The 27,080-nt window shown below is 40.0% G+C and overlaps 1 protein-coding gene across 3 annotated transcripts in view; it reads right to left on the bottom strand.

Moving 5' to 3' along the window:
• Nucleotides 1–27,058, bottom strand: part of OGT (O-linked N-acetylglucosamine (GlcNAc) transferase) — a 36,687-nt gene extending 9,629 nt beyond the window's left edge. Inside the window, exons 1-18 of one of the 3 annotated variants that reach the window (XM_045472515.1) lie at nt 26,427–27,058; nt 23,431–23,611; nt 22,343–22,586; nt 15,933–16,001; nt 12,537–12,653; nt 11,271–11,350; nt 10,280–10,475; nt 9,887–10,027; nt 9,207–9,307; nt 8,886–9,039; nt 8,698–8,799; nt 8,328–8,507; nt 7,279–7,437; nt 6,270–6,359; nt 4,257–4,382; nt 3,165–3,335; nt 2,930–3,046; nt 2,669–2,839 (exon numbers count right to left, since the gene is read on the bottom strand). In XM_045472515.1, the coding sequence (XP_045328471.1) occupies nt 2,669–2,839; nt 2,930–3,046; nt 3,165–3,335; nt 4,257–4,382; nt 6,270–6,359; nt 7,279–7,437; nt 8,328–8,507; nt 8,698–8,799; nt 8,886–9,039; nt 9,207–9,307; nt 9,887–10,027; nt 10,280–10,475; nt 11,271–11,350; nt 12,537–12,653; nt 15,933–16,001; nt 22,343–22,586; nt 23,431–23,611; nt 26,427–26,463 (2,436 nt within the window). In that variant the 5' untranslated portion in view covers nt 26,464–27,058. Of the gene's footprint in view, nt 1–2,668; nt 2,840–2,929; nt 3,047–3,164; nt 3,336–4,256; nt 4,383–6,269; nt 6,360–7,278; nt 7,438–8,327; nt 8,508–8,697; nt 8,800–8,885; nt 9,040–9,206; nt 9,308–9,886; nt 10,028–10,279; nt 10,476–11,270; nt 11,351–12,536; nt 12,654–15,932; nt 16,002–22,342; nt 22,587–23,430; nt 23,612–26,426 lie in introns of those variants that run through there. The other 2 variants (XM_045472516.1, XM_045472517.1) reach the window with 2 other exon arrangements.
• Between the last annotated feature and the right edge of the window lie 22 nt (nt 27,059–27,080).

Raw genomic sequence — 27,080 nt, 5'->3', positions numbered from 1 at the left:
AGTGAAGGAAACAATCAGCAAAACTAAAAGGCAACTGACTGAATGGGAGAAGATATTTGCAAATAACATATCTGATAAAGGGTTAGTGTCCAAAAAGCTATAAAGAACTTGCCAACCTCAACACCCAAAAAACAAATAATCCTGTGAAGAAATGGGCACAAGACATGAACACTTTTCCAAAGACATCCAGGTGGCTAACAGACACATGAAAAGATGCTCAACCTCACTCATCACCAGGGAAATACAAATCAAATCCACAAGAAAATACCACCTCACACCTGTCAGAGTGACTAACATTAACGACTCAAGAAACAAAAGATGTTGGCAAGGATCTGGAGAAAACACTTTTGCACTTCTGGTGGGAATACAAACTGGTAGAGCCACTTGGAAAACAGTATGGAGGTTCCTCAAAAACACTAAAAATAGAGCCACCCTATGACTCATTAATAGTACTACTAGGTATTTATCCAAAGGATACAAAAATGCTGAATTGAAGGGCCACATGCACCCCAATGTTTATAGCAGCGCTATCAACAATATCCAAATTATGAAAAGAGCCCAAATGTCCATCAACTGATGAATGGATAAAGACGATATGGCATATGTATACATACCATGGAATATTATTCAGCGATCAAAAGGAATGAAATCTTGCCATTTGCCACAACATGGATAGAACTAGGATGCATTTATTATGCTAAATGAAGTCAGAAGGTAAATATCATTATGATTTCACTCATACGTGGAATTTAAGAAACCAAACAGATGAACATAGGGGAAAGGAAGGAAAATAAGATAAAAACAGAGAGGGAGGCAAACCATAAGAGACTCTTTTTTGTTTTTTTGTTTTAAGTTTATTTTGAGAGAGAGGTGAAGAAAAAATCCCAAGCAGGCTCTGTGCCATCAGCAGAGCTCGATATGGGGCTCAATCCCACGAACCATGAGATCATGACCTGAGCTGAGATCAAGAGTCAGATGAGTAAATAACTGAGCCACCCAGGTACCCCAAGAAAGTCTTACATACAGAGAACAGGATTGCTGGAGGGGTGCTGTGTGTGTGGGGGGGAATGAGCACTGGGTGTTATATGTAAGTGATGAAACACTAAATTCTACTCCTGAAACCATTATTACATTATATGTTAACTTGGGTTTAAATTAAAAAATAAAAATTTTTAGAAAGTCAGCATAGTCTGGCATTTTTTAATTAATAAAGATTCCTTAAGATGCCAAAAAGTATAATCCTTGAAAGTCATGTCATTTCAAGTATGCGAAAATATCCATGACATATTAAAAAAAAAAAAGAAAAACATTACAGCATTATCTTAATTGGGAGCAGTGAGGACTACACCTTGAAACTTACCACTCAAGCCAAAAAGTTCTTTTCAAAACCCTATTAATTCAAAAGCAAGTTTTTGCTCACTTTAATAAATGAAATGTCCTTTTCTAAATCACACCCACCCTTGAAGGCTAAATTTAAATCATTCCTCCAAATGATCTCTACTGTGTCTCCTCACATTGATCGCCACTATTTCTAAGTATGTACACATTTATAATCTTACAATTCCCACACATCTGGGTACTATCTTCCATTATGTAACTATTCCAGGTATGTATGGACATTTCATACATTTGGGCATTGTGCTCTACACTCAAAATTCTTTGTCCCTGTGAATGTCAAGAACTATATATATATACATATATATATATACACACACACACACACACATACATACATATATATGTATGTATATACGTATATACATACATATGTATATACATATGTATATACATTCGTACATATGTATGTATATGTATATGTATATACACGTATATACACACATACATACATACACACGTTTTTCTTGAGTCAAACAGGTCTGTCCTATTGCTCCAAAGGACAGGTAACCAGAGAGTAAGAAAAAACACACCCCTGTCGGTTTAGCCCAATATTAATTCCTTTATCTTAACAGGAGCTGGCCTGAGAGTAAAGAGCTCATTTTGAGCACCCTTGGTATGAAATGTTATACCAGTAAAACTGTTAACTCCTTGCCTTCTAATATCTTGACAGCGCTACCTATTCACTTATTCAAACATGCAATATATATTTATTGAACAAATACTACATTACTGTGGCTAAGACATGGGCCCTAAAGTAATTGAACTCCGTGGAGAATAAATACAAACACAGGGAATTATAACATGTTGTGCTGCATGTAAAAATATAACCCAAACATTAAAGAAACAGAACAGATAGGTACCAATGGAACGGGAAAGGTGAGATTAATGATAAGGACAGGAATGGATTCCTGGAGAAGCTGCCTGAACTGCAAGTCTTAAAAAGTAGAGAGATTTAACTAGGGAAAGATTGAGTTACAGAAGAAATTGTATGAAGTCTACAGATAGTTCACCATTTTTAAGAGGAAAGCCACAGATAGGAAACAGTAAGATACTGTTAATACAGTAGACCCTCATTAAGTGACCAGCTGGCTGAATCCAACAGACATTTAAAATAAGACAAAGCTATAGAAGATACCAATTTCCACTGAACTTTTATTTCCTCTCCTATAAAACAGGGATAATGATGCTTATACCTCCTGGAGTTATGAGATTTAAAGGAGACAAATGAATAGTTGGTGGTACACATTACATTCTATTTGTCTCTTCTCACCTGGGTAGTTGCTAGTCCATTGCTAATACTGAATCCATTAATTGTTATCTGGATTTGCCCTCTGTTAATCATTTCAATAACTGCTTCTGCAATAGTATTCATAGGAATAACAGGCATATTAAGAGCTGTATTACTGCTGTCCCCATTGTCTCCTCCATCAGGACATTTCATCTTTAAGAAAAACAACAAAACGTATCATTAGGGAAAAGATCCCAAATGCAGATAACTTTGTTTCAATGACAGTATTGACCAGGTTCTGACCTTGACAATTTTCACATCTGGCAGACTATCAAGAAATGCTTTGAGGTCGATGCCATTCAGAACAATCCGATTGTCATAAATGTGCCCATTGGACTTAAAATCGATGACTGCTTTTTTCTAATCCAAAAAAAAAAAGTTTGAGATACATATCTTTTAGGATGCATAGACACAATAGCAAGGAAATAAATGATTACAGTTCTTTGCAATTCCCACATAGCACTGTTTTTCTACCTACCTTCAAGTGAGGGAACATATTGGCATGATCACCAATAAAGAATGTATGTGGCATATAAGCCAGTTTCTCGGAATACTGCTCAGCAACTTCAGCTGGAGAAGTTTCCTGATCAGTGATGATATAATCCATGAAAAGCGCACCACTAGTCCCAGGGTATCCCAGCCACATTGCCTAAACGAAAGAAAAAATTAGGCCAAAAACTAAAAACCTTCCATAGGAGTCCTAAATTAAATAAGTAAAGAAACAAACAAGGAGGGATGACTTCTTTAGCCAAGAGGAATCAAGTAATATTTTAGTCTAACCTTCTAAGTGCTAAAATGTTTTTTCCGATTTACAAGACAGAACCGTTTGTACCCAAGTATGAATTGCAGGTTTCCATACACATGTACCTGTGGGCATTGTATTCTACACTCAGAATTCTTTGTCCCTGTGCATTTCAAGAACTATTCTTTGTTCATTTTATTTTAGAGAAAGTGTAAGCAGGGTAAAGGGGCACAGGAAGAGGGGAAATAGGGGAAGAGGAGGAGAGGGGAGAAGGAAGGGGGAGGGAGGAGGAGGGGGGAGGGGGGGAGGGGGGAGAGAGAGAGAGAGAGAGAGAGAGAGAGAATGAGAATATATGAAAATCTCAAGCAGGCTCCATGCTCAGCATGGAGCGTGACACATGGCTTGATCCCATGACCCTAGGATCACAACCTGAGCCAAAATTAAGAGTCGGACACTCAAGGGGCGCCTGGGTGGCGCAGTCGGTTAAGCGTCCGACTTCAGCCAGGTCACGATCTCGCGGTCCGTGAGTTTGAGCCCCGCGTCAGGCTCTGGGCTGATGGCTCCGAGTCTGGAGCCTGTTTCCGATTCTGTGTCTCCCTCTCTCTCTGCCCCTCCCCCGTTCATGCTCTGTCTCTCTCTGTCCCAAAAATAAACAAACATTGAAAAAAAAAAAAAAAGAGTCGGACACTCAAGCCCCTATACTTTTATTCTTATGTCAAGCATGTTTCAAATGTTTCAAATGCCAGAAAAACGGGGGCGGAGGACGACCCACATCACTTTCTTTTTAGTTCAATAAACATTGTGAGCAATTATCATGAACTTCTTTACCTGAATAGGAGCAGGCCTGAGAGCAAAGAGTTCATTTCGAGCACCCTTGGTATAACCATTCATATTTACAAGGATGTGTATACCATCCTGATGGATGCGATCAGCAGCTTTTCCATTGCAGGGAATCTATGGAATAAAAAAAGAACTCACTATGTATAATCTCAAACTAATTCAATTAGTTTTCTTTTTCTTTGAGAGCAAGCACAGGAGCATGAGCGGGAAAGCAGGAGTGGGGGGGAGGGAGGGAGAGAGAGAGAGAGAAAATGAACCTTAAGCAGGCTCCACACCCAGCAGAGCTTGATGCAGGGCTTGATCTCAAGACAGATCTCACAACTGTGAGATCATGACCTGAGTCGAAACCAAGAGTCAAATGCTTGGGACGCCCGGGTGGCTCAGTCGGTTAAGCGTCTGACTTCAGCTCAGGTCATGATCTACCGGCTCGTGGGTTTGAGCCCTGCGTCGGGCTCTGTGCTGACAGCTCAGAGCCTGGAGCGTGCTTCAGAGTCTGTGTCTCCCTCTCTCTCTGCCCCTCCCCCACTCATGCTCTCTCTCTCAAAAATAAACGTTAAAAAAATAAAAAATAAATAAAGAGTCAAATGCTTAACTGAACCACCCAGGAGCCCCTCAAACTAACTTAATTCGTCTTAATGGCATCAAATAAAATTCAGAGTCATAGATGCAAAACAGAACAACACAAGTTACGTTAATGCAGGGTAAAAATGTGGTTAAGTGCCCTTAAAATGGGCCCAAAACATTACAGAAACAGAATACAGAGGAAGGAGAGTTTACTTCTAGACTGAACGTATGAATAACAAGGCTTCATAGAGGAGCTGGCATTTGAAATGGGTCTTCAAAGATGGGAAGGAGTTTGAGGCAGTTGGACAGAATAGAATCTCGACACGAGAAAAGTATGAATTAATCAGAGTCAAGTGCATGGTAGATTAAGAAAAATGGTGTGTAGGTCACTGCTTTTTGGTGCTATTGCTATTTGCTATTTGGTACAGGGTATACATGAGGGGAAATGGTGGGTGAAAAGTATTGGCCAACAAGGTTGTGCTCAGACTCAGAAAGACTGTGAAGGCCATGCTGAAGAGTTTAGACTTCAGTCAATAAGCAGTGAGCCCCTGAACATCTCAGAAGTGGAAGGCAGCATGCTTCTTGGTCCCATAGCAACAGCTACACTGCCAAAGATGTTAGTACATATTATTTAAATGACAAGAATCTCAAAACCTTTCTGCTGGGTATCAATGACTCATACGTGAATTATTAGATATATTCTACAATGCATATCTCTATTAGTCACCAAAGTGGCCAACAGAGTCTGAATAAAAAACTCAAGACTCAGCAAATTAATTCCTCCACAGGTTTCAATCTTTTTTTAAATATTTATTTGAGACCCTGTGTGCACAAGCAGGGGAGGGGCAGGGAGAGAGAGGAAGAGAGAACCTCAAGCGGGCTCCTGGTTGTCAGCACAGAGCCGGATATGGGGCTCAATGTCACAAACTCACATGACCAGAGCCAACATCGAGAGTCAAACATTTAACCAACTCAGCCACCCAGGCACTCCTCATTCTTAATTTAACATAAAATTTATGCTCCTAGAAATAGCAATAAAGTATGGAAATAAAGATAACCAAAGGCAAAGGCCCACAAAGATAGATGAAGCATAGTTCATCTATTTTCCTTAAATAACCTATGTATTCCTCTTCCAAGCCACCATTTTGGTCAATTTATTCAGTTAATATTAAGTATCTACTGTCGTAAGACCTGGCTTAATCCCTAGAAGAGTTTTATGTCCAAGCACAGATAGACCACATTTCTATTTCATTTGCAACATCAGCAAAATCCATGCTGATTATAAATGTAAATGACTAAGCAAATAAGAGCAAAGCAATTGCCCATATGTAGTAGCTGATGTTAAAAATATCTGTCACAAAAAATACAAGCTATATGCCAATAGTTTTATTCACTATTTGTTCAAAATTAAGTTTGAAGTGTAGGAGTTTCACCTACCTGAGAAAGATCGATGAAATGATTGGCTTCTGCCATAACTTTCACTCTGAAGTTTGTGCCATCATCTGGGCTTAGGGCGTAACAGAATACCTGAAAGGCAGCATACGGTATATTTAAAAACCTTGGCTCAATGAGATATGGAAGTGTCCATCAACAGATGAATAAAGAGTATGTGGAGAGTGTATGTGTAAACACATGCATACATACAATGGGACATTACCATAAAAAAATGAAATCTTGCTATTCATAACATAAATGGACCTAGAGGATATTATGCTGAGTGAAGTGAGTCAGACAGGAAAACACAAATACCATACGATTTCACTTATATATGGAATCTAAAAAACAAGTGAGCAAACAAAAACCAGAGATTCATAAATACAGAGAACTAGTGGTTGCCAGAAGGGAGGGTGATGAAGAGGATGGGTAAAATAGGTGAGGGGGATTAAAAGGTGCAACTTCCAGCTATAAAATGAGTCACAGAGATGAAAAGTACAGAGGGAACATAGTCAATAATATTTAATAACTCTGCATGGTAACAGACAGCAACTATGCTTATTGTGGTGAGCATTTCAGAACATATAATTGTGAAACTGCTATGTCATACACCTGAAACTTATGCACTATGTTGTATGCCATCCGTATTTCAATTAAAACATTAAAAGTGAGCAAAAACTTCGGCTCAAATCTTTCAAAAAGACACTAGGCTTGGGCGCCTGGGTGGCTCAGCTGTTAAGCCTGGGACTTCGGCTCAGGTCATGATCTCACAGTGAGTTCGAGCCCCGCGTCAGGCTCTGTGCTGACAGCTCAGAGCCTGGAACCTGCTTAGGATTCTGTGTCTCTCTCTAGCCCTCCCCTGCTCATGCACTGTCTCTGTCTCAAAAAGAAATAAAACATTAAAAAAAAAAAAAAAAGACACTAGGCTTAACACCTAATGGTGATGGTAAAGCCACAAATGAGGTTTTGTTTAACGAAACAAATAGTGTCTCTAGACAAACACTAATCTTACCTCAAATTTGTCCGGATTGTGCATGCCTGGAATAGACTGCATAAGATGAGAAGTAGGATGATTCCCAAAGTCAGAACTCACATAGCCTACACGCAGTCGACCATCACTGAGCTTCAAGTCTTTTGGATGTTCATATGGTGGTTTATGAAGGACATTAATCTACCAATGGAAACCAATGCTTGTTAGTCAAGTTGAATCTATACATAAACCTAGGAAAATTGATTAAAAGCAAAACAAACCTATACCTCACACCTACTGGGAATGGTTTGCCCAGAATACTTCATTTAATTCATATAGCCAGTTCAATACAATCTTAGCAGTTTGTATAATATGCTTCATACTCTATCATGTTCCTGAGGCCTATGAAAGAGCACGAGCAAAATCTAAAACTTGGAGAAAGGAGGCAGTGTGGACAGAGCATGACAAACCCTGTGTTTTAGAAAATTCTGTAGGGAAGCACTTCTTTAAAAAATTATTTTTAATGTTTTATTTATTCTTGAGAGAGAGAGTGAGCAAGCACAAGAGGGCAGAGAGGGAGATACAGAATCTGAAGTAGGCTCCAGGCTCTGAGCTGCTCACACAGAGCCTGACGCAGGGCTAGAACCCACAAATCATGGAATCATGACCTGAGCCAAAGTTGCACGCCTAACTGACTGAGCCACCCAGACACCCCGGGAAGTACCTTTAAAATACAGAATTACATCTAGCACTCCAATCTATTCTGTTGAGTAAACTCCCACCTTTGACAAACTAGTGCTCTAATTCTCAAAATGGAATATCAAATACTAAACACTGTATTAAACATTATGATTTTCGAACTGTAAGAAGACGTTATCCATCTATTGTTAGGATTCTGCCTTATGGGATGGAAGGGGTTATGATCAAGACAGACACAATGGAAAGGGCTTCTGCAGTGGCTGCCAAAGTCTCACTTCTCAACTTGGGTGGTGTTCACCTTATGGTAACTCATTAAACCATATACATTTGATCCACATCATTTTCTCTATCTGTATTTTACTTTGCAACAAAAAAACTTAAAACATTTGCACCTTATCCAAGCAGAGGTTTCCATGCCTCTCAGCAATAGCCTTCCTGAATCCATGAGAAAGAGGATATAGCATACTATGATGAGGATGCACAGAAGGCAACCTATTCTTCTCTAGCTGGTCAGCCACAATACTGACCAACTTCTTCATTCGCTCATCATAGTCTGTCCAATCACAGACAATCTAGAGGAGGCAAAACGACATTATTATCCAGAAAACCCTATTCAAGATTTAACAGTTTGTGTGTCTTTGGACTAATTTCAGATAACCCTTTAAAGAACAGGGTCTCCAGCCAGGCTTGGACTAATATGGCACATAACAATTAAAAAGTGACTGCAACACGAAAGCCAATTACTGGCCTGTTATTCTTTACCTGCAGGCAATGAGCCAAGTTACAATAAGCATCAGGAAAATCAGGCTTAAGTTTCAGAGCAGTTCGGTAAGAAGCTATTGCTTCTGGAATATTTCCTGAATCCTGGAAATAAATACAGAGGGATGGTTAAAAATTGTCCTAAAATTAAACATTAGGTGCTTAGATGCACACATAACAAACAGTAGTACCTTATGAATGGAAGCCAAATTGCTGTGCGCATCTGCAAATGCAGGGTTAATCTGAATGGCACGAGTGTAACACTGCAGGGCGCCCTGAACATCCTGCATCTCCTTCAGAGTGTTTCCCATGTTAGAGTAGGCATCAGCAAAGGTGGGACTAATTCTAAAGGAGAAAACAAACATTTTATTGATCTAGCACAAAAACTTTTAACCCCCCTGAATGTAGTCTGTTATTAAAAGTCATCTTAACACAAGCCAAATGTGCCAAATGCCAAACCTTTTAACACGTGAGAGAAAATGATAATAATAACATGACGGTGAGCGTCTTACCGAATAGCCTCCTTATAGTGCATCAGAGCTTCCTGAAGCTTTCCCTGCTGCTGCAGTACACTTGCTAAATTCGAATGGGCAGCAGCAAACTCTGGGAAGACCTATAGTCAAGATGATACCTGAGGTTTAAAAACTTCTACAACAGCAGTAGTAACTTAGCACAATAAGAACTTTGCCCAAATACCTTTATATCCCTAAAGTTCTGTCTACCTTTCTCTAAATCTGTTCATTCTTCAAAGCCAAGTAGCTCAAATTCTACCTCTTCATTTTAGATCTCTCCTTGTTTCAAACCACGATGAGATAGACCTCTCCTCATCCTAGTTTATGCTGATTACTCCAGCTTCTCTCTCTTCTGAAATCTCTTTTAAACTCCTACCACACCCACCAACCATCACTACAGCTATCAGGCACTAAAATTATACTTATTGGCAACCTCTCTTGAACTGTAACTTACTGTTTAACTTTTTTGTGATCTTATCTATTCATAAAATCATGAACTCAATGTAGAGTCTTTCTTGAATGTCACACAAGACTTCACTCAAACCGTAGCTACTCAATTACTAGCTTCATGAATGGTTCAACCACAATTTTTACAAAAGAGGTGGACGAAATGGCTAACTTTAACTGCTTTTCCTCTATTATCACAGACAAAATATCCATCCACACCACCCTGAACATACTTCCAATGCTTTACGATATAAGCGAACTGCCTCTTCAATGTTTCCCTGTTCTCGTTTGATATTGGCTAGGTTATTCAGAGAGTCTGCGTGGGTAGGACATAACCGGAGAGCTGTATTATAACAATCTTCTGCTTCAGCAACCTATAAAACAAAACAAATTATTCAAAACGTCCACAAAGGAATCACAGAGCTACCACTGATGTTATTCTAACAACTGCTCGGTTAAGCTGAGGGGCTGATAATATTCTAGAAAATAGGTCATTTTTGCTATTCTCTCAACCACAACTCCAAAGTGAAACTACTGACCACCTCAATACTTAATAACAATACGCACAAAAACAACTTTTTAATCCTATCAAGTAACAAAGAAATAGACTGAATAAATGTCCTTACACTGCCCTTCTCTTTGAGAGCATTGGCTAAGTTGCAGTAAGCGTCAGGGAAATGTGGTTGCAGTTCAATAGCTCGCCTGTAGGTGTCTATCGCCAGATCTATCAGGCCTTGCTCATAGTATACACAAGCCAGGTTGCCGTGCACCACTGCGTGATTTGGACTCAAGCTGAGGGCTCGAAGGTAAGCTGCCACAGCTCTGAAAATAAAAAATGAAAAATAAAAAAAAAAACCACACACACATAATGCAACTAACTTTCAATGGCTGCTTTGCTACAATTAACTCATGTTATAATACTGTACCAAAGCATATCAATTATAATTCACACTATACTATACTTAACCTCAACTCAAAATTCACCCTAATAAAATACATTTTTACACTGAAAAATTTTCTATCTCCACATAAGAAATAAGCTCTCTCCTGACAACAAAAACAAGTCAAAAGTCAGGATTTACTTAGCTTTGTGAATCAAAGAAATAATTTAGTCTAAAAGATAACCATTTTGGGGCGCCTGGGTGGCTCAGTCAGTTAAGCATCCAACTCTTGATTTCGGCTCAGGTCATGATCACGTGAACTAAGAGATCGAGCTCTGCACAGACAGCGCAGGAGCCTGCTTGGGATTTTCTCTCTCCCCCTTTCTCTGCCCGTCCTCTGCTCATGCACATACACTCTCTCACTCTCTCTTCCCCCCCCCCCAAAATAAAAAATAATAAATAAATAAATAATGACCATTTCAACAGTTTACAATAAGAGAATGGTCAACTAAATTCTTAGTGAGAAGGATAATGGCTTTGAGAAAAGCCAACAATGAAAAGTCAGGCAACAATGCCTATAAATAAGAGGTAATACATCAGACATGATGAGGGAAGAGCAATATACTAGAAAAGGAAAATGTGTTTGAATGGACCGCGGCCATAATTTTAGTCCCAAGTCTCAGGTGTCAATGCAACAAAGACTCAAGAAAATTTATCAGATAGAACATTCTCTCACCGGTCAAAAATCCGTGCCTCTTTCAAGACATTTCCTAAGTTGATATAAGCATCCAGAAAATTGGGGTCAAGAGTGACAGCCTAAAAATTACAAGGCAGCTATTAGATCAAGTTAGGATTTCAGATAAACTTTCCAATTACAAGTTTTTATTGAGATAATTTTAGGCCTCCAATTACATTTTCTAATATAATTAAATCTTATTTCTTTCACTGAAAATAAAACCCAGTCATTTCAGTACCCTCATTATTCACAACTCTCAAGGTTATCAAAGTAACTGCTCATGTAATGTGAGAGCAAAATGTGTCCTGAAGGGAAACATTTTTAATTGGGTCCATTCCAATTTTAATGAGCTAAATACTTCTAACGGTTGGCCCTATTTTATTCAAAATTAATAAGGCTAACTCTTCTAGGGGCGCCTGGCTGGCTCAGTCGGCAGAACACGTGACTTTTGATCTCGGGGTCATGGGTTCGAGCCCCACATTATGTATGGAGATCGCTTAGAAATAAAATCTTCAAAAAAAAAAAAAAAAGTACATACTGTCTGGTTGTGTCTTTTTTGCCACTAATAAATGCCTAAATCTATTAATGGTGATACTCTGATTCTATCATTCCTTTTTCATTTACCAGCTGGAACACTTCTATAAGAAACTTCCCCCTATCCAACTACTGGGTTACCCTGAGGTCCAGTTCAAACAGGAGGAAGATAAATGCTTTATTCTTCCCTCTTTAACCAGTTTTCAAAATGAATTGCTCCTGATCTTCCAAAGGTGACCACTGAATTTCTTCTTAGTATATTTATAAACTCATGGATTGAAACACATGAGAAGTTTCAATATATTTCCGTTATAATATTCCTAATGTTCAAGTCCCATCTTTATCCAGTGTGAGCCTCTTCCAGTTGCCTCCTGAGTCCTTTAGACATAATCAAAGTAATACCAAAGCTTCCATGCTTTCTGGTACAAGAGGGCATTCCAGATGAATTTTGTACATTTCCTACCCCCAGCTAGAATCAGCCTTTTGACCAAGAAACCCTGCTTTTTTAAAGTTGCCCGTTTAAAAAATGGATTTTTAATTACTACAGTACATTTTCAATGCAAAACTGGAAACTGCCATATCATATACCATCCAGCAAATGCCTTAAATACGGTCAGAGAAACAAGGATATTATGTGACTGATCATGTAAAGGTCTATTATTTAGCTCTAAATAAAAACAGCCCACACACATAAGCACTTCCTAAGTACCAATTATTAATTTAATAACTAACCTTTTCAAAGTGATGAATTGCAAGCCAAATCTCCCCTTGTGCATTGAAAACACAGCCAAGATTACTCCAAGCTACTGCAAAGTTCGGTTGCGTCTCAATTGCTTTCAAATAACATGCCTTGGGGGGGGGGGGTTAATGAAAGAAGATGGGAGGGGAAGGAGGTAAAGGGAAAAGGGAAAATTTGTAAAGGGGAAAAAAAAAAGATTGGGGTGGGGGGAAGAAGGTGATATCATTATTCCTTCTCTGACCAGCCAAAAGTGACCCTGCAGCATAGGCTCGCTTGCGCCAAAACTAATGCGCTGCCACAGCTGGCTGCTCCTGCGCCTGCGCCACCAGAACCCAAGTGCAAACCACCATGTTCAGTTCTGCCAACCAACAACCGACCCTCATACTGGGACTCATCTGGGAAGTCAGTTGCCTTAAGACTCTATGTTGGACTCCTCTTATCTGAACACCTAAGGGCTTTTGCTAGGTTTTCAAGTCCGATCTAGAGAGTGCCACTTAAAGCCAAGTTTTCCCACCCCACCCCACCTCCTTCACCAGTTTCCCAAAGTGTGTTCTACAAAATGTTAACGGGTATCACTGAAAAAAAGGATTCCATGATCAAGTAAATTAGGAGAAAAGAAACCCAGTTTCTTTGCTACAGAACTTCCCTAAGTCCGTTTGTTTATACAGGATTCCCTCAACTTAGTTGACCATGGAACTCTTTCATTAGACATTTTTAGAATACCACAAAATACATTTTGGGAAATGCTGCTCTAAACAACAACGCTCCTCGCTAACGTCAAAACTATATTACTGAGGAGAAAAGGGTTTTTCTGCCATGTCAGGTATGAGAAGGTCAGGCTCTAAGTTACATTCTCTCAATGCCCCTGTCTCCCAAGGGGGACTGAAGCTGAAACCTCATATGACAGGATTGCACCTAGGTTGAGGTCCCTGTAATGCGAGCGCAAACATCGCTTGCGCGACCTAACAGCATCGCATTGCGCAATCGCTGCGAACTGCTGCGCTACAGAGAACACCCCTAGACGCAGCAAACGGCCAACCAGATCCATTAATCTACTAGACAGGCCCATAGAGAATATTTGTTTAATGAGATTAGTTGGACTGGAGGTATGTTAAAACCCAATTTTATCCAAAAAGGCTACACAATAGGACTGAGGGAGCCAGTCAATCAGATTACTCATCTAGTCAACCGTTCACAGGGGCTCATTTGCACGCATTGCGCGTTAACGCTGCGCAGCCTTTGCGCTACTGCAGGGTCACAGCGCATCATCAGAAGAGCAGAATGCTGCAATCCAAACAAAGAAGAAAAAAGGAAAAAAATGAACAACAAGAAGAGTTAGAAGCTTTTACTAGTAAATTATCTCTAATAATTTTTAATATCAATTAACTTTTACTTATCTTTGACAGAATTGTGGCTATAGTATAAAACATTCTCTTACATAACTTGCTTGTAAATAAAATTATTTTAAGCTGTTTCTGAAGCCACAAGACAGAAGATTCAGGCATGGAGGCAAATTGTTTTGCTGTGGCAGTTACAAACCCGTTACCATATTTCTCATCATGTGACTTTTCGGTGCGTTCCTTGCTGGAAGAGGAGGAGGTGTGTGTCTGCCCTAGATCCAGGCCTCGAGCTCCCTTCAGCGAGGCACCTTACGCATGGAATAGGAGGTTTCACCCACCTGAAACCTTCTAAATACAATATCAATGGTGAAAAACCAAAAACAAGAGAGAAAATAAAAACAAGATCATTAGTAAAAGTTCAACAAAGCAATTGAAATTCTTTGGATGTCTATTACATATGGGAATGAGGACAGTCTCAAGTCTGTAATATGGGAAACATGCAGAAGGGAGAGGGTTAATCAGGGCTATTGCATACAGCAGGGATTTTTGCTGGAAGAAAGGCTCTTCGTTTTCTACAAAGACAACTTAATTTTGCTTCCATCTAGTAGGAATATGCTGGCTTGAATTTTCAAATGCACTGATTACAAAAGAAATACATTGCATTCCACTCAAGAGTATGTTCTTGTTCACTAAGTTCTCACAAAAACAGAATAAACATTTTTCAAACTAGGTGTCTCCAGAGCTCTGAAATAAAGAAGTCAGCAACCTAAGGCAGGCGCAATGTCTCAGCCTAAACCGATCTCTAAAGCTGCAGTGAAGTGCAATTCATGTTAGCTGTCCGCTTGGTGGGGTGACAATTAATAGGAGCTTATTCAATATTTGTTCTATAAATTACCAATTAGATTTATCAACTAAGATTGAAATCCATTACAATTCATTAGCTGGAAACCTACATAAAGGTTAATCCAAAGTGTCAGCAGAATTTATGAGCTATGCACTTAAAACTAGTGCCTTTTAACATTAGATGGTGCTGAAAAGCCTTCTCCCTCCCTGATGAAGCAGTCAAACAGACAGCTACGCTGCGCATACACTCCACGCATTAGCATGCGCGTGGGGCTCAGAGCAACAGGTGGGAGTTTCAGAAGCATTCTGGTTTCTCCCCACTCCTCACCCCTGCAGCGCGGTTGCGTAAGGTGGCTTGTAACAAGACAATTTCATTTGGAAATTTAATTTACAATTATACCAAAAGCTTTAATAACCCAACCTGATGTTCAAATTCATTATTTGGAAACACAGAATGCTAAAAGCCACCTTTCCACTTTGGCAAGTTTTCTTTCGATCAGTCCATTTCCCAAACAAACCAGCTTTGTCCTTCTGCTTTTTTTTAAGGAGGTAGGGTGGGGAGGAATAAAAGAAGGAAGGAAGAAAAGAAGGTAGACAACTAGGGTTGGAAAAGAGGAAAAAGGAACTCAGGGAGGGAGTGGGGACAAGAGGGGGCAGGACGTTCCAATTATTAATTTGCAATCATTTTAACAGCCTTTCTTCCACTGTAAAAAGGGTAAGGAAGATGAAGGGAGGAAGGTTAAATAAGAATTTTAAATGCCAGTATTACAGGGTAACATTTGGATGAAATTCTTCTCCACTTACAAGCCACAAAGGACTTAGAAGAGCAGCATTTTCAATGGCACCTGCATCATATAGGAGTCTTGAGCCAAATCACAGGCGCTCTGCTTGTCACCAGCAGGCAAGCCTCAGATTTGAAGGAATGTTACTTATTCCCACATAAGATCATGACGGAGCCCATTGTTATAAAGATGATCTAGCTCAGCAGAAAGGCTCCAAAATGTTCAGGTTCTTGCTTTACCCCCAGATTTAGAACAGAAACGCCAAAGCCTGGCCCTGCTCTAGTCTGAGGTGATTCATGCCGACAGTTTTCCTCAGTTTCATAGGACTGTTTTTTGGAGATAGCTCAATGAAGAGTTGAAGACTTGGCAAAAAGTACAAGTTTTCATAACACTGATGTTTAAATGTGTTCTATCAAACACCTACCTTGGCTTCTTCCAAGCGACCCAGGGCTTTGAGCAGGTTCCCCAGGTCACTGCGAACACAGTACAAATCCTAGAAACCGAGAGATATTCGTTAATTATACTGTCGATCAAAAATACCTTGAAATTACTTTTATGCATCTAACTCCCTGCCATTTTCTTCTGTAAACTGAAGACTCTGCTTGACAAATGAAAGTAGAGAACCACAATCCCTCATTCTCAATTCCAAATTCCAAAAAGTTCCCCAAAAACTTATTTGATGATTAAACCTAACCAGAACTGGCGCGAAGCTATGTATAAAATTTACCGATCCCACTTAGTGTGACTATTCACACCTTTTGCTGCAGAAGGTGCTGCTCCAGACCTACCTGGGAGTTTTATACAGATATCACCATCTTTCTAAAATCCTAAAAATCCTGAATTTGGAAATACATTTGATCCCACCAGTTTAATATAAAAAACCATGGGCCTTACTATAGCTTCTCCTCTCCCTAAATATCAGTCACCTTAAAAAGAAAGGAAAAAAAAAGCATTAAATATTTGTTCAACTATTTTGTTCAAAGGTTATGATGAATCACTCCAGTATCAAGGGCCAAAAATTTTCCATGGTGAAAAAAAGTATTTAGCTGTGACTGGCTATCAGCAAACCTACCCTTAGGCTGTCAGGCATATTTAGAAGCCTTGACTTCATTTCAGTATTAGACAGAAGGATTACCATCCAACCAAAGCTTCAATCCTGGCACCTGCCACTAGATTACTCATTAGTATTAAGTGCCATTAGAGTTGAGTGGGTGAATAATGAAAAGCAGTTGACTCTGCTTTTTATTAGCAGCGCAACTGTGTTGCTAGTCATCTGACTCACCAGTCCCTTCATCAGTAAAAAGACTCATCAGAACAGTGAGCTTAAATTTTTGTCCTTGTTTGCCTTTGTTATTCAAATCTATCAGTCAACAAGCACAGACAATGGCAATAGGGAGTAAGCTTATCATTCCAAACTGTTGCATGGGTAAAAGAGCCTTAAATTAAGTCCCAGTAAGTGAATTTTTGCCGATTGTGCCAAAGTATCATCATATATATTACTCTATGAACAACTGTATATGGTTTCCAGAATCCGGTGATCAATTTTACTGATAAACAGCCTTTGTGAATGTATGTTATCATCCCTCAAGTGAACCAAGTCAGCCAGCAAAGAACAGGCTGCCAGGGAACACCTTTATGGTTGACCATACTGGGTCAGTTCCATGATCTACCTGATGTGTCCAGTCCATCAAGCAATGACTGGCGTTTTGGGAGAGAGTGACAGTCTCCCACGACCTCAAGTACAAAAGGCTAATACTAATCTTCAAAAAAGAAAAATCATAGGTATCATCAATCTTATTACAAATTTATCCTCCTCTAATGAGTCTAAGCATTTTTAACCCTATTTATACTCTCAGAAGTAATGAATTCTATAACGTTGTTATCTACTTGTATAATTTTTTTCCTAAACTTTAAGGCTACCCTTCTGTTTTGGCCAACCATAACTGAACAATCCAATCTGTTCATACTAGCTACTGCTACACCTGATTATTGTAGTTCTAGATCTTTGGACATTTACCAATTCCTATAACTTTTCTGCCATAAGAATCAAAAATCTTGCAATAAATCTCCAACAGTGACCGGAATGAGCAATTCATTTTAGCCAACGATATTGGGCAACTTTTACCCTCTAGGGTTTTTTTTAATGTTTATTTTTGAGAAAGGGAGCAAGGAGGGGAAGGGCAGAGAGAGAGAGGGAAACAGAGGATTCGAAGCAGGCTCTGTGCTGTCAGTGCTCAGCCTAATGCGGGGCTCGAACTCTCGAACAATGAGATCAGGACCTGAGCCTAAGATAGACACTTAACCAACTGAGCCACCCAGGCACCCCTGCCCTCTAGTTTCTATAAACTCTTGGATGGATGCCATCCAAGTCCTGACAGTATCTACTTATATTTAGTGATATCATCTTGATCCACTACAGCATACTAAATCAAGTTAACACAATGCCCACAGTTAAAAATAGACTATCTTCAAGATAATAAGATAATCAACAAGGCAATTTTAGAAAAAGGTTAAAATATTTCATATTAAATACAGTATAATACTGAAATCCAATTCTCCCATTTGGAAATCCAAACCTTTACACACAACAGATTTCTAGGAAATTCAAGGGTACCATTATTCCCCCAAAAGTTCAAAACCTAAAACTACTTTAAAATGAGTAAGAATTTCCTGTATAACCAGCCCTAAAATAGTATTTCCTGCCTTTCCTCCTACAGCCCCCACCCCTACCCACAACATCTATATATACACATACACACGAAGTAAAATCAGGTCGATAAAAACCTACAGTAGTTCTCAATCGCCTCTCAAATTAAATTTAAACTCCTCAGCCTCTCTATTCTTTCTAAATCTTCAAATTGACTCTCCTCTACTACACTCACTTCTTGTTACTACTTGACTCACCACTTCAGCCAAGGAAGTCTTCTTGCTATTTACCTTCCTACAGAATGCTTAGGTTATAAGCACCCACTCAAGAAAATCTTCTGATTAATACTCTCTAACAGTAATCATCCAAGGAACTTACGCCCTTTTCCCTTTATGGGTCAGGTTCTATCTCATGTTATAATCCTCAACTTTTTCTCCCCAGCACATATCACCCCCAATTCCTAATAAAGCACTGCACACACAATAAGCACTCAAATATTTAAATGTGACATTTGCACAGCAAACACAATAAAAAGAGAGAGATAGAAAGATATGGTTTTATACAGTTTATCTGCGTTAAGTGAAGCTCATAACAGTAACAACGTGACAGTAACATGTGATGGTCAGGATGCCAGGAGCTCTCAGTGTTCTGCATCCACAATCAAAGCCAAAGCAACATTTCAACAACTAACAAACCCAGAAACAACACTCCTTAGAGCAACTCAAGGTTATAGGCATTTTACAAAGGACAATTTTATACGTAATTCATAAAAGGGACTGCTGGAACTCTGGTGAGCCATCATGTAGAAGATTACCAGCTGCAGAGGACCTTCAAATACAATGGACTAAAATTTCAGTTAACTTATTAAACCGACATCACAGAAGACAATTCAAAATGTCAAAATATGAAACAGCTCTAAATCTTAAAATTTCTATAATCAAGTCACAGAATAACTTCTATCACTAACTGAAAAAGATAAACACTGCCAAAAACAGGTTCCCAAGAATACCATCATAACATTTTACCTTTTCACTGCTGCAAAACCAAAATAACCTGATTTTAACTATTTTTCATAGAATGCCAACTACATCTATGATTCAGGACAACAATGCACTGCCAACAAGGACACAACTTAGGAACGGACTCAAGATTCTCTGTCAGTACTGAATTGACAAAGGCATTTAAGAGTAAGCTGAAATCTAGCTAAGATTAGATATCCTGAAATAAGGTAAAGCATGACTGCTATAGTCTATTTAGGTGAAAAGAAGCAGTTTGCACAATCCTCTTTCCATTCTTACTGGTAAAGGAATAAAAATAAAGCAGCACCTTCCACAAGTAGAAACACAGAACCAGATGGGAATGAATAGCTGTTCAGAGCCTTCAAGCAGTAGTCCCATGATGTATTCTATATTCTAGGACTTTTTCCTTTCTTTGGTAGGGCACAACAACCAGCTTTATGTGGACAGGTTAGATACTAAAAAACATGGTTCTGTCTCTCACTGTAGTTTTCCCTTCTCATCATACTCCTACAATTTGGTATATAGTCAGCAGCAATAGACTGCTCTGCTACATATGTAAACAATTTGAAACCTGAGCCAAGGGGAATCAGAGTTCAAGATGTTTGGGGCCACAGCTATGTAACTAAGAGGGTACAAGTGAGTTTATACTCAATCAACAAAAGAAGGGTAGAACCAACTCTGATTAATAAAGGGAAAGAGGGGCGCCTGGGTGGCTCAGTCGGTTGAGCGTCCGGCTTCGGCTCAGGTCACGATCTCGCGGTCCGTGGGTTCGAGCCCCGCGTCGGGCTCTGGGCTGATGGCTCAGAGCCTGGAGCCTGCTTCCAATTCTGTGTCTCCCTCTCTCTCTGCCCCTCCCCCGTTCATGCTCTGTCTCTCTCTGTCTCAAAAATAAATTAAAAAAACGTTAAAAAATTTTTAAAAAAATAAAGGGAAAGAACTTACTGTGACATCTAGGTGCACAAGTGAACTCTGAGCCCTGGCAAGAACAGGGGCCAATTATGGGGGTTTCCCCATAATTTTTTGTAACTAGCTAAAGAGTACTGCAATTTATAAAAAGTACTTTGTACTTTTTAAAGAAAAAATTATAAACAGCCACTCAGATTTACATATGTGTGCATTGAGTATCTCTGAAAAGATACTTAAGAAATTAATTTCATTGGCTACCTCCAAGAAGGGTAGCTGGAAGACTTCCCTGTATCCATACAAAAAGCAATTAACATACATACATAACTAATGTTAAACTCAAAATTAACTGGAAAAATAATCATTAAAAGATGTCTTGATAAAAAGCGATTTCAGATCTTTGCACAAGCTACGAAATTAAGCTGCAGTTTCCTAACCTGTAAAATAGGGATAAAGAGACAGCAGGACATGATCAATGGTTTTCAAATGGTATTTAAGGGCTGTGTGCCCGTTGGGCACATCATTCCCTTTTTAATCTTTTATTTCTTCTCTCTTCTGTGTTTCCTTTCAAGATATTCAAGCTCAATGAAAAGAAACAAACAAAAAAGAGACAAAAAAACAGACTCTGAAATATAGAGAACAAAGTGATGGTTGCCAGAGAGAAGGAGGAATAGGTGAAAGGGATTAAGCGTATACTTATTGTGGGGCACCTGGGTGGCTCAGTCAGTTGGGTGACCAACTCTTGATTTCAGCTCAGGTCTCGCATGATCTCATGGTTCTTGGGACTACTGTTAGTGGGAGGACTGCTTGGGACTCTCTCTCTCTCCGCCCCTTCCCCAGCTTCCACATGCATGCCCTCTCTAACATTAAAAAAAAAAAAAAATTAGGGGCGCTGCCTGGGTGGCTCAATTGGTTAAGCATCCGACTTCGACTTAGGTCATGATCTCACAGTTCCAGAGTTCAAGCCCTGCATCGGACTCTGTGCTGACAGCTCAGAGCGTGGAGCCTACTTTGGATTCTGTATCTCCTTCTCTCTCTCTCTGCCTCTCCCCTGCTCGCTCTCTGTCTCTGTCTCTCTCCCTCTCCAAAATAAATAAGCATTACAAAAAAGTACTTATTGTGATGAGCACTGAGTATAGAATTGTTGAATCATTACACTTTACAGCTGAAACTAATAACTGTATGTTAATTATACTTGAATTTTTAAAAAAATGTTACCAGGAGAAAAAGAATGACATTTAGGCTCAGGTTTTAATACCTTACTTCACCATTACTAGCTGTGTGATCCCAAGAAAGTTACATTACCCCTATTTTTTTTTAATTCCTAAAATTTGCAATAATACCATCTACCTCAAAGGACCATTGTAAACATTAAGATCAACATCTGAAACAACTGGCACAGTGTCTGAGGACATAGTAGCCCTTCAACAAATGGTACGTAACATAATTACTTATTAAGTACTTCCAGAGTTGCTGCAATACTAAACGTTGACTACTTAGCTTGGTTACACATTCTTGATTTTTTCTGGATTCCTACACTCCCTCTATCATTACCTCTTAAGTCTGCATCTATCTTCTTTCCCCAACTACATTAAAAGTTCTGAGGGTAAGTCTTACTTTTTTTTTTTATGACTCTTTCAGAGACCCTAATACAGTGTGAACGTAATATCTGCCAGCTGGGCCTCACCTGTTCGCCAGAAAACATCTGCAGTTTAGACACAACAATTTAAGAACTAATCAAAGACCTGCTTTGGATACTACCACCTCCATTCTACCACTTTTAATTATGTTGAAAGAAGAAAAAGAATTAAGACACTAAGAAATTTTGCAACCTAGTTTCCATGTCACTGATCCGCACAGTGGCATTTTAACTATTTTATATTAAAGATTAAGGCCCTTTATCCACTACTCCTTGAAAATCAATTAACTGTTACAAATACCTATCAGAATGTATCCAAATTTATTCAAAACAACCCAAAGAAACAATGTCAGATGTTCTGTACTTTTACAGGCATAAAAATAGATGTAGAGTTCCTTTCAGGAAGGATAATTTTTACATTTCAATGTAACTTGCTAGATAAAATGAATTTTTTAAAATATAATGCAGACCGGGTCAAAGCAATTTCACCATTTTAAGTAAACTAACATTTCTAAACTCTTTATTCCATGCAAAAGAAAAGGCCTACTTAATGTCTGAAGTAGCAGGCTATGTTTCTTTCTGGGCTTCTGTAAAGGGAAAATAATAACCATTAAAATTTTACTCACAGGATTGTACTGAAGAGCAGAGACATAAGCTTGCACTGCCCCTTCCATGTCACCTGCTGCTACCAATGCAGCTGCCAGGTTAATATAACCATCGATGAAATCTGGTTTGAGACGCAATGCATGCCGGTAATGCTCAATCGCTTCCTGCAACTGCCCTCTTTCCTTGTACACGTTCCCCAAATTCGAATAGGCTTCTGCCAGAAGGGGGTTCTGTTTAATCGCCAGAGTGCTAAAGTGAGCAGATCTGGAAAAAGCGAAAAGTGTTGGCACATGGGTATGCATGTTACACAAGAGGGTATGGCCCATAAGCAACTCAGTTTCTGAAGATCCTGTGCTATTATTGCTAATTATGTAACAATACATTGTCTTTTAACTAGCGTATAGTAAGAAAACTTTTGGAAATCAAAGTTCTAAATTTCAAATCAGAATCCTTTTTTCTTAGGAGATAAAATTCTTACTAAAGTCTTATTACCGAACTGCCACATAAGAAGCCATGAACACTAAGAATGAAAATGCTATGTGCAGGACTTTCATCTCATCTTCTATTTCTTAACATATAATGACACACATCTTTAAATGTCTAAATAAGCCAGAATGGCAATCTATTAAAAGGATAAGAACACAGATTCCTCCCTTTTGATTAATTCAGCTGATTAGCTAAAAGTAGCATATCATAATGACTTGTGCATTTGCAACTTCAACCACATATGCATCTCCTAACACAGCAATATACACCCTCATTTCTGAGCATTTCCATTCCTCAAGCTGACACATCTTACAAAGGTGAGACTGGATGCTCAGATGCACACTAAGAATAATTTATTTTCTGAACAAAGAAAGCAGATGTAGGTGGGGGGAAAAAAGCCAGAAAAGGTCCCTAGCCATACTGACAACATAACCAGCACCACAAAAGGGAGAAAAACTGGCAGCTGGGCATGTCACAAGTGGGCAAAAGAGCAGATGTGCGTTGGTGGCTCAGTTGAAACCCAGTACTGGAAAAATTTCCAGTTCAAATATTTAAGTATCATTTTTTAGGCTCAACACCCAGAGGCAGCAATCACCAGCAGGTACCCCCCCCCATCTCCTACCTGTCCAGCCTTCGACACTGGAAGTGTATAGATGAAAGTAATAAAAGCACACCAGTATTGTCTGGCTCTTGTCTCCAGAGCTGCATGCAGTGTCTCTCAGCTGCCTCAAAATCTCCTGCCTGATATTCTCGATGTGCCAACTCAGCTAACCCTTGGAAGGAAAGCATACGTTTCGTTGGTTCTGGAGAATCATCAAAACATTTGAGGGAAGGAGGGGGGAAAACAAAAAGTTAGAAATGCAAACAAAAAAATGTAAAAATATGGTATATTAAACTCAAAGATGAAAACGCTTGAAACTATGTAAAGCACTAGAGTGTTCTGCACTTTATTTATACCCCCAAGTTAACATCAGGTGCAGAAGTGGTATTTTTAGAATTCAGCATTAACTTTTCTTTCCCAGACTAGACAGAAACATTTACTTCCAAATAAGATTACATTTTATGAACAAATATACTTTGTACTTTTAAATTATAAATGAGAGGTAGCATCTAAAGATTCACTACACATTATTCCTTACACCTTAGTTAACATACAGAAACAAAACACAAAACGTGATTTGCAAAGTCACAAAGATTTAATGATGTCAGAATAACCTACTGGAAACAGAATACTCTGTCCCATGCTTTAGGTTGGATTTGCGGGAGGTGGGGGGTGGAGTACTGGTAACTCTCTTAACCTGAGTAGCAACACCAGATGTGTTTTTAACTCTTAAAATTACATTGATGTTTTTGCAGATTTCACAACTTAACTGCTTGATTCAATTAAGGGATACATTAGAAACCAGAAGAGGGGGGAAAACCCTGAAAGTAAAGGTGCTATTTTTAAAACAGCTGATAAACAAGATGAATTAGTCTCTCAAGAGCCCAAATATTTAAAAGGGTCATCAGACATTTTAAATAAAGACCCACGATTATATCGCTCCTCTATTACCCCAAATTCACAATGGAAACCAAATTAGCTAAATCCCACCCACACTGGTTTAAGACTAGCATTTTCCAAAGAGCTCTGACACCGACTAAAGGATCAAGACATTGCAAACAACCCTACATAAACCAAGCAGTCGCCTACAACTGCAACAGTTTTTTAAAAGAATGGGGAAATGCTAAAGTATATAACCACTGGATAAAATGTGACAGAACGAATAACAAATGAAAAGCATTTTGCTGCATCTGACTTAAATCAGATACATAAAGACTAAGGGTGCAGCTAAAGCCCAGAGAGGGGAGAAAAACAAGAAACTGCCTAAGTCTCGATTGTAAACACTTAAACAATGACACATTACTAGGAAGTTGACCATAGCACTTTCATTAGGAGGTTGGAATGGGAAACGATGTACAAATTAAATTCTACCAAGGTCATAGGGACAAGCTCAAACTTTAGCCTAGCTCCCCAACCATCAGAGCTGGCAAGTTATCTGTATACTCAGGAAAGCAAAGTAAATTTCCTGACAGAATGTAAAGCTCACCACTACACCACAGCAGCGACTTGCACCCAAACCTGGGTGAGGTTCTACCCCAAACAGAAGCTAGAGAATCAATTACACTTTAGACCAGTCTCTAGAACTTCCTAGCTCCTTAACACATCACTTTATCAACTTTTCAAAGCCCCTTATCTGCTAATATTAACACTTGAAATGACAACTTCCTCAAATAAAATAACACACACAGAAAAGGCCAAGCTACTACAGAATATTAAATCTTTCAGAATCCCTGGAAGGGGAACACCCACTAATTATTAACCCCACTACCTACAATCTCGTGAATAAGATACAACTGAAGATTCGCCTACTACTTGCTGCAGAATGTCCAAAAATAATAAAACCCTTGACATATCTCAACTGAGAAAAAAACAAAATAACTTCGTGGGAAACCTTAGAACCACAGCCCAGGTCCCCCCCTTCCGCCCCAAATAGCCTCAATAAGGAAAGGCAGCTGAAGGACACTCCTATAATTTGGTTCTCTTATTTTTAGTACCGAATGCTCTCGACTGAATGGTCTAAAAGGGCAACCGCCTTGCACTTGTGCAGCTACACTCCAGTTGCTTTACAAACTCTTCAAGCAGGGATGAAAACTTAAAAAAAAATAACATACCCTATGAATAAAGAGATACCAAGCTAAAGAATGGGGATGGAAGACCCAGAGGAGGCGGCGGAAGAATACAGGGAGAAAGTAACACAAAGCAGGAATTCGGCGGGCAGGGTAGTCAACGCCAAAGCACCAGCGCCGGGCCGGTTTATCCCCAAGGATAGGAAGTGGCCCGCAGGGCTGGCAACCTCGCAAAGGAAAGGGTGTGGTTCCCCGCGGGAGGGGAGGGAAGACGGGGTGGGAGATCCAGGCTGGGGGCAGCGGGTGGAATCGGGCGGTGGCCAAAGGAACCCCTGGAAATTTCCAATCGAGGCCGGGGCCGCTCGACCGAAGGAACACCAAAAAGGCGCTGCCCAGCGGGGCGCCGCTCAGTATCCCCTCTTCCGAGGTTACTTACAGCACACCCAAGGAGCTTTTGCTCGTCCTCGGGTGATGCAAAGTGAGGCTATGACTACATCGGAATGGCACCCCCGCCCTAGACTGACAGAAAAGAACCAAATCCGGCTAGGAGGAAAAGGCTGGGGTGGGGGGCGGTTCCGGAGGGGGGGCGGTAGGCCGAACTGGGGGGGGAAACGGGCTGCGAAGGAGAGGGAAAGGGCAGGGATTCCAACGCTGTCCATTCCGAGACATTCTAAGCGCGCACGTGTGGTAGAAGCGTCCCGAGAGAGTAGGAAGCTAGAAAATTGATGGGATTAAAAAAGCAAAAAATGGAAGCAAAAAGCGAACAAGAAAGAGGAAATGTTTGAGGAGCAAACAGCGGAAAACCCGAACAGATGCCGGTAGACGACGAAAAGCTCAGCAATGCCGCCGATGTGATGGGGATGGCTAGGGGAAAGGAAGGGAGTGACGAGAGGTAGACGACGGCGCGAGACCCCAAAGGGGCTTCTGCCAAGGTAGAACGGACACCGGTACCTGTGCTGTCGGCCACGTTGCCCACGGAAGACGCCATCTGGAGCTTCTTGAAGGAGAACGAGAAGGGGGTAGTTGACCTACTGCCGCCACTACTGGCAAGAATGTTTCTGGAGGTAGTAAGTAAGAGGGCAGCAGACACACCAGTATTTTGGCAGGCTTAAGCGGCGGCAGCAGTTACAGGCTTCGAACCTTAAAACTCTGGTTGGCCATCTACCTCTCACGGTCTTGAAATGGCGGCGACGGCTCCTCGGCTGAAACAACACGGGCCGGAACTACTTTCTGTTACAATCAAGTACCAGCGCGGAGGTAGCGCGGTAACCAGCGCAACCGACAAAATGACTATAATCAATGTCGCTAGTTCTTGTGTAACCTTCCGCCCGGGCCCATTGCGACAAACACGATTGTGGCGAGAGCGCATGCGAGCAACCCTGTCAACCTTACTCGTGGTTAGGGCACCGTCTGGGGCAGGAGCGGCCAAGTTTTTCAATAGCGAAGCGGAGGCTTAAAAAGAAACCCGTCTATAAAACGAAAATATTTTTGCCGGAGTTATACAGTCTATTACCTACCCAAGAGAGTAGATTTTAAGGTAAATGCCAGAGGCGTCTAAAAAGATCTCAACTTTATTCGTGTAAAAATCGATAGTTACAAGGTTGA

This window comes from Leopardus geoffroyi, chromosome X (genome assembly GCF_018350155.1).
Source record: "Leopardus geoffroyi isolate Oge1 chromosome X, O.geoffroyi_Oge1_pat1.0, whole genome shotgun sequence".
NCBI classification, from domain to species: domain Eukaryota; kingdom Metazoa; phylum Chordata; class Mammalia; order Carnivora; family Felidae; genus Leopardus; species Leopardus geoffroyi.
Note: the sequence above shows the minus strand (reverse complement) of the source record. Positions and strands in the feature narration are given on the sequence as shown.